At 36.9% G+C, this 14,164-nt stretch overlaps 1 protein-coding gene across 4 annotated transcripts in view; it reads right to left on the bottom strand.

The window, feature by feature from the left end:
* Positions 1-14,164, bottom strand: part of Spata5 (spermatogenesis associated 5) — a 264,268-nt gene that overhangs the window by 202,644 nt on the left and 47,460 nt on the right. For all 4 annotated transcript variants that reach the window (XM_047566459.1, XM_047566461.1, XM_047566462.1 and 1 more), the window contains exon 11: positions 2,122-2,331. In XM_047566459.1, coding sequence (XP_047422415.1) covers positions 2,122-2,331 — 210 coding nt within the window. The remainder of the gene's footprint in view (positions 1-2,121; positions 2,332-14,164) is intronic.

Raw genomic sequence — 14,164 nt, 5'->3', positions numbered from 1 at the left:
GCAGATGCCTGTAATACCAGTTACCAGGGAAGCTAAAGCAGGATTGTCAAGTTTGAGGTCAGCTTCAGCAACTTAGCCAGACCCTGTCTCAAATTTTTAAAACAAGAGTTGACGATGTATCTCAGTGGTAGAGCACCCCTGAGTTGCATTCCCAGTACTACCCAAAAAAGAAACAAACAAACAAAACACATTAAATAAAAATTAGTAATTAGGATACCCCCTGATTTCTGAGTTATATATGAATTCAAATGATTAAGATAATTTCTTGGGTTGGGGTACAGATCAGTGGTACCACTTGTCAGAATACACAAGGCTTTGGGTTTGATCCCCATCACTGTAAAATATAAGAATACTTAATAACAACAACTTCTTAACATCACTTTTCTGCATGTAACCTTTTTGAAAGAATTAAAAATTCAATGAATTTTTTAGTTAAAACATCACTGGTTTTCAGAGCAATGAGCAAGACAAATCTTTCAAGGAAGCATTATCATTTTCTCACAGTGAAGAAAGACTAAAAGTGAGATTATTTTAATTTATGAATGGATTTATATTTTAAAGAGATGACAAACATATTTCTAAGTAATCCAAGGACTGCCCATGAAGCAGACCTAATAGCACCTGGAACTGACGCCTTTGATCACAAGAAGAGTGAGATGCTAGCTTATAAGAAAATGAAAGTGTGCTCCTCCTTGAGAAGATGCAAGTCTAAAACTGCAAGTTAGGTCAGCTAGGTCCTCCACAAATGTTTCATAGTTCTAGTAGACAGAAAACACTCTCATATTCTCAATATACAATTGTGGCCTACACGAAACAGGAACAGAGAAATGGAAATGACTGGAAAATGCCAGGAGAAATGCTGTATGTATATGGTGAGAGAACAGAGACCAGGGAAATCAAGGCATTTGGGGGAATTTGAAAATCTCTCATTACTGCAACCTTTAAGACCATGGCTGCTTCACTATCACTGAGCAGGTTGTAGTCACTCTCCAAGATCGTTTGGAACGAAAGATAATGAAAACCAAGTTGAAGACATTCAGAAGGAGCAAATACAATGAATGTCATTCCACATAAATTTTAAGTCATGCCAAAACCTGAAATCAGGTTTTATGCTTTCCATCTGCCAATGATTTCGATATTCTAGGATAGAAAATACATTTTTAAAGTGAAAAATTCCCTGGTGATATCCAAATAATTTATCATGTGCCTAACTGATACTTAACAAATTTTGTGGTATCATCCATAGAAATGGATTTAAAATTTTATTTACATGGATTTTGTAACTGAATACATAATAATGTTACATAAAAATGAAAAAAAAATTAACATCTGGTCCTAAAGGAAAACTACATATCAAGTAAGACTATTTGTCTCAACTGATTCAGGGCAATGAACAAATAAAATTTATGTGTATGGGTATAGTTCAGATAAAACCACACTGTTCTCTGACAGGAAAAACATTTTTAAGGAATATAGCATTGTGTCAGGCACAGTGGCACGTGCCTGTAATCCCAGTGGCTAGGGATGCTGAGGCAGGAGGACTGCAAGTTCAAGACCAGCCTCAGCAACTTAATGAGGGCATAAGCAACTTAGCAAGACCCTGTCTCAAAATAAAAAATAAAATGGGTTGGGGATGTGGCTCAGTAGTTAAGCACCCCTGGGTTCAATACCCAGTATCCCTTGCCCCGCAAAATAGAATACAGCATTTTGAATATAGTATTTTACCATTAAAAAAGTATCTTTAAAAAAAAAAAAGAATCTTTTGTATTCAGAAATTCTATGTATGTAAACACTGAATTCGCTATCTTGTTTACAATTAAGTCTTAGTTAAACAAAAAGTCTTCAGTATAATTAAAGCAATCAGAAACAAAAAACTAGTTTCTGGTACACATGGGTCTATGAAATACCAAGAATCAAAATACTGTCCACCATGATTTGCTACGATCCATGCACCAATTTCATTCTTATCTCTCTTCCCCTTTTATTGTCATCTATCTCAAATAAAAAATAAACTATTCCTAAAGCAGTTACTTTACATACTCTCCTGAGGGTAGAAGTCAGAGGAGGAAGGTGGGAAGAAGATAGAAGAGAGAGTAGCCACTAAAAAGTCGAACATCCTACCTTTATAGCTAGAAAGTTCAGTCCACTTTCATTAGCCAAAGCCTTTGCTATCATCGTCTTGGAACATCCTGGGGGCCCATACAGGAGAACTCCTTTAGGTGGCTGAATTCCCATTCGGACAAAAGACTCTGGATGTTTCAAGGGCCATTCCACAGCCTGTTTCAATTTTAATTTGATATTTTCCAGTCCTCCAATATCCGACCAGGACACCTGCAAAACAAAATGTTTTCCAAATGTAAATTTTGCCATGACAGAGAAACTAATAAAACACACCACCAGCAAAAGAAGTCTAAGAAGGAAAAGATTCACTTAAGAATCAAGATTCTAAAAAACAAAAAATTCCAAGAATATCAAGAGGTAAGTTAGGAACACATAAAATGTGAATTATATATTGTAGAAATACTGAAGATAGCATTTTTACTTGTAAATCTTATATAAATACTGCTTGAATGATTAAATGTATTATTAAGTCTATCTTCTAGATAGCTTTAAAAGGTACATTTCATCTGTCTGAAAATGGTTTGTCAGTGATCCAAAATCTCATCTACATATTTAACTTCATATTTCTTTTTTAGCAAAATTATTTTCAAGCCTATTTTTGTAAATCCTAGTTAAAGATTTGTTTGTTTTATCTTTGGCACATAAGTAGAATATGTTCACAACTTTGTTCCTTCTCTCAACTAAGAAATAACCTCCAGTCTATGGCCACACCACCCTGAACACACCCAGCCTTGTCTGATCTCAGAAGATAAGCAGGGTCAGGCCTGGTTAGTACTTGGATGGGAGAAATAACCTCCCAAAGAAAGTAGCTCTTCAGACTTTATTTACTTAAAAATATGCCTTATGAATAATCTACATCCCAAATAATGTACAAAGAAAATCAGAGAATGGAACATAAATCCAGACTTTAAAAAACTCACCAACTTAGAAACAACCAGTAACACATACCTAAATAGCCACAGTACAATGAAGAGCATACTAAGTACAACAAAGAAATGGAAGAGCCTTTTCAAATTCCCCATAAGAAAATATGACTTCCACCTGGAAGGCAACTTGAAAGCCAACTCCTAAGTGATGAATGAGATGTGAAAACAAGGAAATGGTCAGATAGGGGCCACAACGTGACAACATGCTCAGGAGGGAAGGATGAGAGAAATGGAAATGGGATGAGAGAGAGGATGAAAAGAAAAGATTTGAAGGAAGGAAATAAAGAAAAGTTGAGGCCATAAGTTGGAGGGCCCTGAAGACTCAATGAAGCAGTTCAAGATACTCTTTGTACAAACTAAGCCTATTTGAAGGTTTTTTTTAACCTAGGTAGTGGTATGCGTGGTCTAATCTGTGCCTCAGGAAGACTTCTCTGACAAGCTTCATCTGAGAGAAGACAGTGCTCATGACAGGGCAGGATGATCACATGAGGCCCAGCTTGGATTGGGATGTAGCTTAGTGGCTCAGTGGGAGAGTGGCCCTGGGTTCAATCACCAGCACCACAAAAGTATAACTAAAATTCTTTTTGAAAAACAGACTGAACTAGGGCAACCACATGTAGATGATGGAAACACAATGGAAAGTACTGCTGAGCAAAACTTCAAGGTGTTGGAGGTAAAATAAGAAAGAAAAGTTATGCTAAAGATTTCCAGATGGACTGGCAAAGAAACTATGAACCACAAAATATCTTTAGGAGGGAAAATAAATAAGATTTTAATTATATAAAGTTTGAACATGAAACAGGGTATTCAAAAGATAAAAAAATGAGTAACTAGAATACAGGTGGCAAAAATGCAGTTCTGGAAAAAGAGCAAGACTAGAATCTTAGATCTCAGAGATATTCACAAACAATCCTAGAAGCCATGAGAGCAATTAAAATCACCAACCAAGGGGAGAGAGGTATGTGGGGGTCAAAGGCAAAGAGCTGGGCATCACCTACATTTTGTAGGGAAGAAGAAAACAGAAAGGATGAGCATTCAGTGAACAGGCAATACGCAAATCTAAAAAAGAAAGAGACTTTTTTAATATTAGCAAACACTTCCTAATGAATCAATTCCAAATGATCCTCCATAGTTTTAAAGAATTTGGTTATTTTTGTTTTCTGCCCAGAAAGCCAGAGGAGTACCACATGATAACCATAACATGAGATCACATTTAATTATTTCCTTTTTTGTGTGGGGGGGAGCACTGGGGATTAAACTCAGGGGCACTCGACCACTGAGCCACAACCCCAGCCCTATTTTGTATTTTATTTACAGACAGGGTATCACTGAGTTGCTTAGGGCCTCACTTTTGCTGAGACTGGCTTTGAACTCCTACGTCAACCTCCCAAGCCGCTGGGATAATTATTTCTTTTAAATTGCCTTCTTGAGATTTATTTTAGAAAGTAAAAATTATTAAATTAAAAGGCATGAACTATTAGGTCTCTCGATAGATATTGGCAGTTAATTTCCCAAACATTTTATCTATTTTAAGGATACCACCAAAAAGTTTCTCTACAACATTATCAGACCTGGGTTTTATTTTGCCTATTTTTTCTTTTTTTTTTTTTCTGATGTCGCCAATTAATAAAATTAAAATTAAACTTGAACACAGTGCACATGAGTTTAAGGTCGTAAAACGTCCAGTAATCACCGGCAGGATCGCAGTTACTGCTTACCACAGAATGCAACTATGTTAGTCGCTATCCATTGCTGTGATAATACCTGAGAAAAATAACTTGGAGAAAGGTCTATTTTGGTTACAGTTTCAGAAGTTTCCATCCATGGTCAGCCAGCTCCACTGCTTTGGGCCTGTGGTAAGGCACAATATCATAGCAGAAGGGATAGCAGAACAAAGCTGCTTACCTCAGGGCAGTCAGAACAGAAGAAAGAGAAGAGGCCAGCTTCTCAGGCACACCCCCAGTGGCCTACTTCCTCCAACTCAGTCTCACCTCCCACCGTTTCCACCATTGGTTGCAAATCCCTCCATGGATCAATCCATCAAGGAGGTCAAAGCACTCATGATTCAATCATTTCCTAGAAGCTCCACCTCTGACTACTGCTGCACTGGTGATCAAGTCTTCAACACAAGCCTTTGGGAGAGACCCCAAGTCCAAACATTACAGTGGCTACTACTGGTACAACAGGCCTGCTTCTGAGAGCAGTATCACACCCTGATGGGTACTTCCTGGTACTCTGCTGTCTTTGATCTTTTCAAACACAGACAAAAGCTGAAAAGTCAGTTTAATAAATGTCTATGTATTATTTGCTAAAATTCACAAGTTTTTAATCCTTGCCTCATTTGCTTTGGTGAGTAATCTCACGTTCTTTCTAGACACACACATAAATCAGTGTTCACACTGACATGCCTACTTAGTTTTTTGAAATTCTTGAATTTTCTGTTGAACCTTAATAAAGTGAGCTTCAGATACAATGTCACTTCTCTCTAAATACTTAAGCATTTCTCTCATAAAAAAATAAACATTTGGGGGCTGAGGTATTGTTCAGTAGTACAGTGATTGCCTAGCATGTAAGAAGCCATGTGTTCAATTCCCAGCAACACACACACACACACACACACACACACACACACACACGCAAAGACAAAACAAAATGAAAAAATGTCTGGGAAAAGAATTTTAAGGAGGGTCATCAAGAAACTAGAAAACAACATACAGAGAACTAAGCAGAAATGGTCAGCAGATCCATCTGGCAACAAGACTACTGTAGAGAGTGGTTTCAACAGATCAGTATTTTTCAGTTTTATGCCTTTAGCAGGAGAATACATACATATAGGTAAACATACACACACGCGTATACACGCATACAAAGTACACATATATCAGATAAAAGCAGTATTTGTAATAACTATCACAAACATAATGCCCCTTAAATTTACAGAACTGAGATGATACTGTATCATTATGATACTCAAGATATCACTACTGCTTTTCTACACAGTTATCATATAGCAAGGAGTAGACACTCTCTGCACAAGCTCTGTAAGCAGATCCCCCCTGACCTGGAATACATGCGTTATTTATATACACTAAGTACTGTAGCAGGATGGCAGAATAATTTCTTATGCTAATAGGTAAATACACAAACATAGATAAAATGTTCTTAAAGTGGGTACACCCTTTCCAATCAATGATTCTTTAAAATACTATTACATGCACATAAATGGTTAGGTAGAATTTTTTTCCTTATGTCTCTATGAAATTAAATTAATCAGTGGTACAATCCGATAATCTTCACTGTGCTGAAATTCTGTATTCAATACATCCCAGGATGTCTGGTTTTTAAGTAGTCAGTAGTCATTTAAAAAAAAAAAAAAATCTTTTTAAAGAGGTTCTAAAAAGAAGTTAAAAAGAGATACCCCTGAGTCACTTTCATGAAACACACATTTTGAAAATCATTAAAATAAGAAAATCTGTATCATAAGAGATGATTTTTTTTTTGGGGGGTCGATTAAACCCAGGAATTTGTGCATGGCATGCAAGTACTCTACCACCGAGTGACATCCCCAGACTTCCTTACTTTTTATTTTGAAACAGGGTCTTGCTAAGTTGCCCAGGGGGCCTTCGAACTTGCAATCCTCTGAACTCAGCCTCCAGAGTAGCTGGAATTACAGTTGTGCATGACCAGAGGCAGCAGGAAATGGTGAGAAGTGTCATCTCAATCAAGTTATGGGGAGGGCTTATTCCTCAAGAAAAACTAAGACACTCTAACCAGAAAAACAAACTTTCACTAAAAAAGAAATGAAAAGAAAGAAATGCCCTCTTCATGAACCTAGCAGGCCACACTAAGGAGCTGATCCCTTTTCCTGAACACTAAAAGAATCTACATAACTGAAAAATAATTCTGTCACCTACTCTTTCCCGACATTCTAGGCTCTTGCTTTATCAGTGATCCTTTCTCTATTCCTGTCTTAACTGTATTCATCAACCCAATAAGTCCCAAGTTTTCAATTCTGCCACTGTGTCAATAAAACTGACACAGGTTCATTAAAATAGATTGGAAATCATAATCTAGACCTTATATATCTTATATTCACATGCTATTTCAAAATATATATTTGCATATTCTTTCTACCTGAACTTTACCACTTCTTCTCTTTCACCACTAAACTTCCTACAAGATAGTAAAAGGGCAGTAAAGAAGTACAGATGAGGGGGCTGGGGAGATAGCTCAGTCGGTAGAGTGCTTGCCTTGTAAGCACAAGGCCCTGGGTTTGATCCCCAGCACCCCCCCCAAAAAAAAAAAAAAAAAAAAAAAGGTAGTACAGATGAGCCAGGCACAGTGGCACATGCCTATAATCCCAGCAGCTCAGGAGGCTGAGGCAAGAGGATCATGAGTTCAAAGACAGCCTCAGCAACCTAGCAAGGCCCTAAGCAACTCAGTGAGACCCTGTCTCTAAATAAAATATAAAAAAGGGCTAGGGATGTGGCTCAGTGGTTGAGCGCCCCTGGATTCAATCCCTGGTACCACCAGAGGGGGGGGGGGAGGGAGGAGGGGGAGAAGAACAGATGAAAAGCTTAAGGTTGTAGGGAGTTAGTAAGAAAGTTTCTTGTCTTTCAGTAAAAATTGAGGCAAGATCATCTGCAGAGAGAACCATCAATTAATCTAATAAATACTGAATAAATGACCATTTCATGCCATGCTACTTTCTGTAAACACAATTCCAGGCAATATCTGTATTGCATGGAATTTACTAAAAGGGCAGTCACTGAGTTTAACTGAGGGGCTCTGTTGAAAAACAAAAGGGAACTGGGGGGCACAATGAGGATAAAGACTTGGGCAAATGGATATCTGAAACTTGCATTAAAAGACTATAATCCCAGTGACTCGGTAACAGAAGTAGAAGGACAGCAAGTTCCAGGGCGGCCTCAGCAACTTGGTGAGACCCTGACTCAAAATTAAAAAATCAAAAGGGCTGGGGGATGTAGTCAGTGGTGAAACACCCCTGGGTTCAATAGAAAGAAGGCAGGAAGAAAGGAGAGGGAGGGAGGAAGGAAAGGAGGGAGGAAGGGAAGGAGGGAAGGAGGGAGGGAGGGAGGAAGGAAGGGAGGGAAGATACGGGAGGAGGGAAAGAAGGAAGGAAGGAGGGAAGAAAGAAGGGAGGGAGGGGGGATGAGGGAGGGAAAAAGGGAAGGAAGGGAAGGGAGGGGAGAAAGGGAAGAGAAGGAAGGGAAGGAAAGAAGGAAGAAAGGAAGGGAGGGGAGGGAAGGTAGAAAGGAAGAGAGAGGAGAAGGAGGGAGGAGATGTTTAGATCCTAAGAAACAGATTCATAAGATGGTAATTGGAATTTAAGTACAGCAGAAAAAAATGGGAATATGTGATGAACGATTCAATCCAAAAATGAATGAAAAGATGATCTGGGGTCAAAGTGACATATTCTCTACTCCTAACTTCTTTTTAACTACAGGGGACGCCATGCTGTAACAAATATTCCCTTATTTGATGAATGATCCTTTCTTAAAGTATTTAAAATTGCATGTGTGGAGTATGTGCCTCAAATAAGTTCCATACAAAGTTAAAAAAAGACACACCTTCACATTCTTCAAAACACAGCATCAATCAACAGAATACTATTGGGTGTGGGTATCAACAGCTACACAGGATCCTATGGAAGTCACATAAATGTCAAACTCCATTTCAATAATTGGGCAGTCTAAAGTAACACTTAAGCTAGAACACAGTACCAAATCACAAAACTGCATCAAAGGATTTAGGGTCTACAAGTTTAATAGATACACATGAAGCAACTCAACTATTTTTTGACATGTATTTTATCTGGTCTACTGAATTATATCTGTACTTGAACAGAACTGCTCAGGGATACAGTGAGAGTCACACAACCCCTCAATTTTTCCCATTGGCCCAATACTTTCTCCACCTATGAACCTGATTTCATACGATTATCAAGGACTGTGTAGAAAAGGTAAATAACTTAAAAACATGCAGTTCCCAAGATGTTGCCATCTTACACTGGTGAAAATGAAGGGCTACCACTAAGCATTATTAAGTATATGATCCTCAGTTTCACTTCACACTTTACTACTAAAACTGGTGGACTAAGTTCCTTTTCTCAGTTTAGAAATCTTCCCTGCAAAGTTGCGAGAATATGTGGATAGACTACATGCTTTTCACTATCACAGAAGCCCCTCTTCCTGATCTGTTCCAGACTGCTGTCCTTATCAAGACTCCACTGCTGGTATATACCAAAAGAGAGTATTAAAATATATTAAATGATCTGATTTATTTTGAAGAGGAAATATCGTGAGAAAATGCCCGAGGAGGGAAAACTTGTGGGACAATCTCTGTGAGACACATACACTGAGACTGAACTAACTATTCTGTTAGTTCTCTAGAATGTAAATAAACTAAGTGAATAAAGGGATGCTTACAGTCTAGGGCGATCCACATGTTGGTAGAAGAGCTTATCCAGGGTGGGTAGCTCTCAGAGGAATGCAGAGGTAGATTTAATGGGCAGCAAAAAATAGTAACTTAAGGCTCTAGATAAATTTCTGATGAAAATGGTAACAAAGGTTCTGGCTACTACATGAAGACAGACCTACAGAATGGGAGAAAATCTTGGCTGACTACCCTTCTGACAGAGGGTTAATATACAGAATAGACATTAACTCAAAAACTTGAGTTTGAGACAGAACTCAAAAACTTCTTAATACCAAAGAAAAAAATAACCCCATCAACAAATGGGCAAATAAACTAAACAGACACTATTCAAAAGAAATACACATGGCCACCAAATATATGCAAAAATGTTCATCATCTTTAGCAGTTAGGGAAGTGCAAATCAAAACTCACTGGGATTTCATTTCACTCCAGTTAGAATAGCAGTCATCAAAAATACAAATAATAATAAATGCTGGAGAGGATGTGGAGAAAAAGGAAAACTTATACACTATTGTGGGATTGTAAATCAGTACAAACACTATGGATATCAGTATGGAGGTTCCTCAAAAGATTTAGGAATTAAACCACCATTTGACCCAGCTAACCCACTCCACAGTATTTATCCAAAAGAATTAAAGTTGGCATATTACAGTGATACATGCACAACCATGTTTATAGCAGCAAAACTCACAAAAGCCAAATTATGGAACCAGCCAAGGTGTCCATGGATGGATGAAGAGATAAAGAAAATGTGATATATACACACAATGAAGTTTTATTCAGTAAAAAGAAGCAAAATGAAACTGCAGACTATCCATTGTTAAGCAAAGTCAGTCAGTCTCTGAAAGTCAAGGGTCATTATGTTTTCTCTTGTATGTGTAAGCTAGTAAGAATAAAGAGGAAAAAGGGGGGAGGGTCTCATAAAGATAAAAGGGACACCAGTAGAGGAAGGAGATCAGGGGGTGGAAGAGGAGAAGGTAAAGGGAGGTGTTGGGGAAGGAAATTGAGCAAATTATGTTATGTGCATGTAAGAATAGATAACAATGAATCCAACTATTATGTATAATTATAATGCACCAATAAAAACCTTTTAAAGAAGATTCGACTATGCAAAACTCAAAATATCACATTGTACCCCATAAATGTATATAACTGTGATTTTTCAATTAAAAAAAATAAAAGAACAGAAGGGAAAAACAAAATAAGAATAACAGTGACAACTTCCACCTTAATGATTATGATGGCTGACATGTAATAAGTACAGCCTACAAAAAAATCATGAGAAAGAATATAATTATCTGTATTTCCAAAGGCCTAAAAGTAACCGTCACCAGCATTGACATATTTCCTTCTAGCCTTTCAAAACGCAAGCTCCCTTGAAAGTGTGCACACGTGTTGTGTGGTTCAGATGACATTTTAATGTTTTCACAATTTAATATTTTGCTTTTTATTTTATATATTTTAAAACTTTGTAAAACTTTTTCTTGGGTTTAAATCTCAGCTTCACTACTTACTGCAGACTTTGGATAATTTACTTCATCTCTCTATATTTCTTCCTTATTTACGACATAAAAATAGCAATAGTGAAATCAAATATCACAGGGCCATTATGTGAATTAAACAGTATGGTTCATATTAAATTAACTGTGCTTTGCCTGGCACATGGCAGACATTTAATAAGTACTAGATATTATTTTATATAAAGGTCTGAGAAATGATTATAAATTTATATTTTAAAGGACTAGTGATAACAGATAAAACACCAGTTATTGCATTTGTAATTTCATGAGCAAAATTTAATTCTTTATGTTTCTATTATTTTTTGTTCCTGAGGGGGTAAGTCGAATCACTATATTTCTTAAAGGCAAATCAGTTTTACATTTTGATTTTAGTACCTGAAAGCTAAATAAATTATTAGTTTTTCTATGGCTAAAGGAATAATGCCAAAATAAACATATATCAGCTTAAGGAGTGAACTGTATAGAGGAGTCCCAGGTACTGTTAGAAAGGCCTGGGGAAAGCCGGGCTGTGTGAGAAACAGCAACAGCAGCAGCACCACCCTGGGGCCAGTGTGGCGCCCTACCTTCCACAGCGTTATACCTTTCAACAAGTACTATTTTATGCTTTTTAATTTTATTTAATTCTATGACTCAGCTTTAATAAATTATAATACATCATAACTGTCAGAAAACTATTCCTACAATCTAACCTAAATCATTCCTGATAATAGTTGGATTCTTTTTATTTTGCCCTTATGAAAACAGTGGGCAGCTGCTCACACACTGCTTGACAGTTTTTTGAATTAATAATAAAGCTAGAAGTGAAGAAATAGCTGTCAAGCAAGCAGACACAGGAGTAAGCTAAAATTTCCCAAGGAAAAAGTCCCCATAAACATTTTACAGTACTTCCTAGACAGGCATTCCAAAACACACAACTGCAAAAACCAAAACAAAACAAAAACTGCTAATTAACATCCACATAAATCAAAGCACCTGATGAGCAGGTTAAAAATAACAATGAAATAATAAAACTTTTAATGACAAGTTCCAAGGTGGTAAAATAAGAAACTTACAATGTTTTTATACATCTATGAAGTCAAGATCCTCTTATTTGCTAGGTGTCAAGTTTTACGCTGCCAGAGACAAAAGCCCTTTATAAAGTATTATTTTATTAAAAATACTGTGCTAAAAAGTACTTTTCATTTTGTGATTTCATATTAACAAGTCTCAGCAAAAGAACAAGAAGCCAGGGGGTAGAAAATAAATTGGCAGCAGTTCTAAATTCTCTGCTGAGTCAATTAAAGTGTTTAAAATGCACATATTTTGTATAAAAAGTTACAAGATAAAATTAAAACAACAATCCCAAATCGAAGCTTCAAGACAAAAAAATAGTTCATTCCCAGATGCTTCCTTTAGTGGAGATACAGTGGGAAGCAGTGTTAGAAATGTATTCTAAGATCTAAGTGAAAATCCATGAAAGGTACCAGCTTCACACAGGGAAAAGACAACAGTGCGCTGCTTCCCATTCTAGGGAACACTAAAGCGCAAGCCTAAATTCCAGTTATATTACAGTGCCATGAGCTATCTCTCTCTTCCACTGATTTTTTAAAAAAATTTTTTTTTCAGATAAAATACAAAAACATCAGCACAAGTACTCTGAAAAGCAAAGAAAAGTAGGGGGACTTTGAAGCAGGAAGAAAGGGAGACACACACTCCACAGGGTGAGCAGAGGGAGCAGTACTCAGGGTTCTCCCTCACTTTCAACCTGGCCTTTCCCCTTTCTCCTTCACTGCCGTTCTGCATAAGCAAGCTGAGGTCAAAAACATCAGACAATTTCGAAGGTGAGAGCACAGGGAGCTGACAGAGTAGATGAGAAAGAATGTAGAAACTATGCACCAGCACTTTGCCATAAACTGTGTCTAACTGGGAACTTGTTCTTTAGTAAATGACATTAGGAACCCCACTGAAACATAAGAAAAGCTGTGGAAGCCAGATGCTCCCAAATTCATAATTAAAATGTGAAGACATTAATGGAAAGAGGAAGGAAAATATTCAAGTGAAAAAAATACAGGCATTCAGCCTGTGGATACATCTCCATGGGAGAACACTTGCCTAGCACTTTGCAAAGTTTTGGGTTGGATCCCTAGTGCAGAAATGGCATGGAAGTGGAGGGGGCGGGACTATATCTGAAAAAACATGGAAAACATATATAATCAAAATAAAGACAAATATTTTATATTTGAAATATGTTTTACACTCAGTTTAATGTTTACCTTAAGATCTGAGTCCAATTTCTAAAATATTATTAAATTACAATCACACTTAAAGTTTACTAAAAGCTGTGCTCAAAGCTGGCTATGGATGAAGTCAAATTTTTTAAAGATAATGCAGGATGAGCACCCCTAATCCAAAATGTTCCAAAATCCCAAACTTTTTGAATGCTGACATGATACCAAAAGTGAAAAATTCCACATCTGAACTCAGGGAATGGATTGTAGCCAAAATGCAGATGAACTAAAAATACCATAAAAAATTACCTTCAGACCATGGGTATAAAGTGTATGTTAAACACAAATTTCATCTGTGTTTAGATTTGAGTCTTATCCCTAAGAAATCTCCTTACATGTATGCAAATATTCAAAATATGAAAAACTTCATAATACACTTCCAATATACTTTCAATTAAATAAGTTATTATCCAAATAAGCCTCCCTTGCATCACAAAACTTTATGCCTTAATTCAACTTAAAAACAGCAAACCAAGCCAGGCACAGTCAGGAAATTGAGACAGGAACATCACAAGTTTGAGGTCAGTATGGACAACTTAATAAGACTCTGTTTCAGAAGTTAAAAATAACAAGGGATAGAGTTGTAGTTCAGTTGTAGAGTTCCTGGGTTCAAGCCCCCAAACCAGGGAAAAAACCAAACAGGTACTCATTTCCAAAACAATTTTTAACTTTTAAAAACCTACCTACTCCTGCCAGATGAACAGCCTAGGAAAAGATCTCATAAAACATGGAAACTTCAAACTAGGAGGAAAAAATCTACAATAAAAGAGAAAGACTCAAATCATGAAAATGTAAAGCTTTACCTAAAAACTTGTTCATACCTTATTAAAATATTTTGCTTTTTCTAATTCACTAAATTCCTTGAATAACT

The sequence above is a fragment of the Sciurus carolinensis genome, chromosome 10 (assembly GCF_902686445.1).
Source record: "Sciurus carolinensis chromosome 10, mSciCar1.2, whole genome shotgun sequence".
NCBI classification, from domain to species: Eukaryota; Metazoa; Chordata; class Mammalia; order Rodentia; family Sciuridae; genus Sciurus; species Sciurus carolinensis.
The sequence above is the reverse complement of the archived record's forward strand: the minus strand, read 5'-3'. Positions and strand labels throughout refer to the sequence as shown.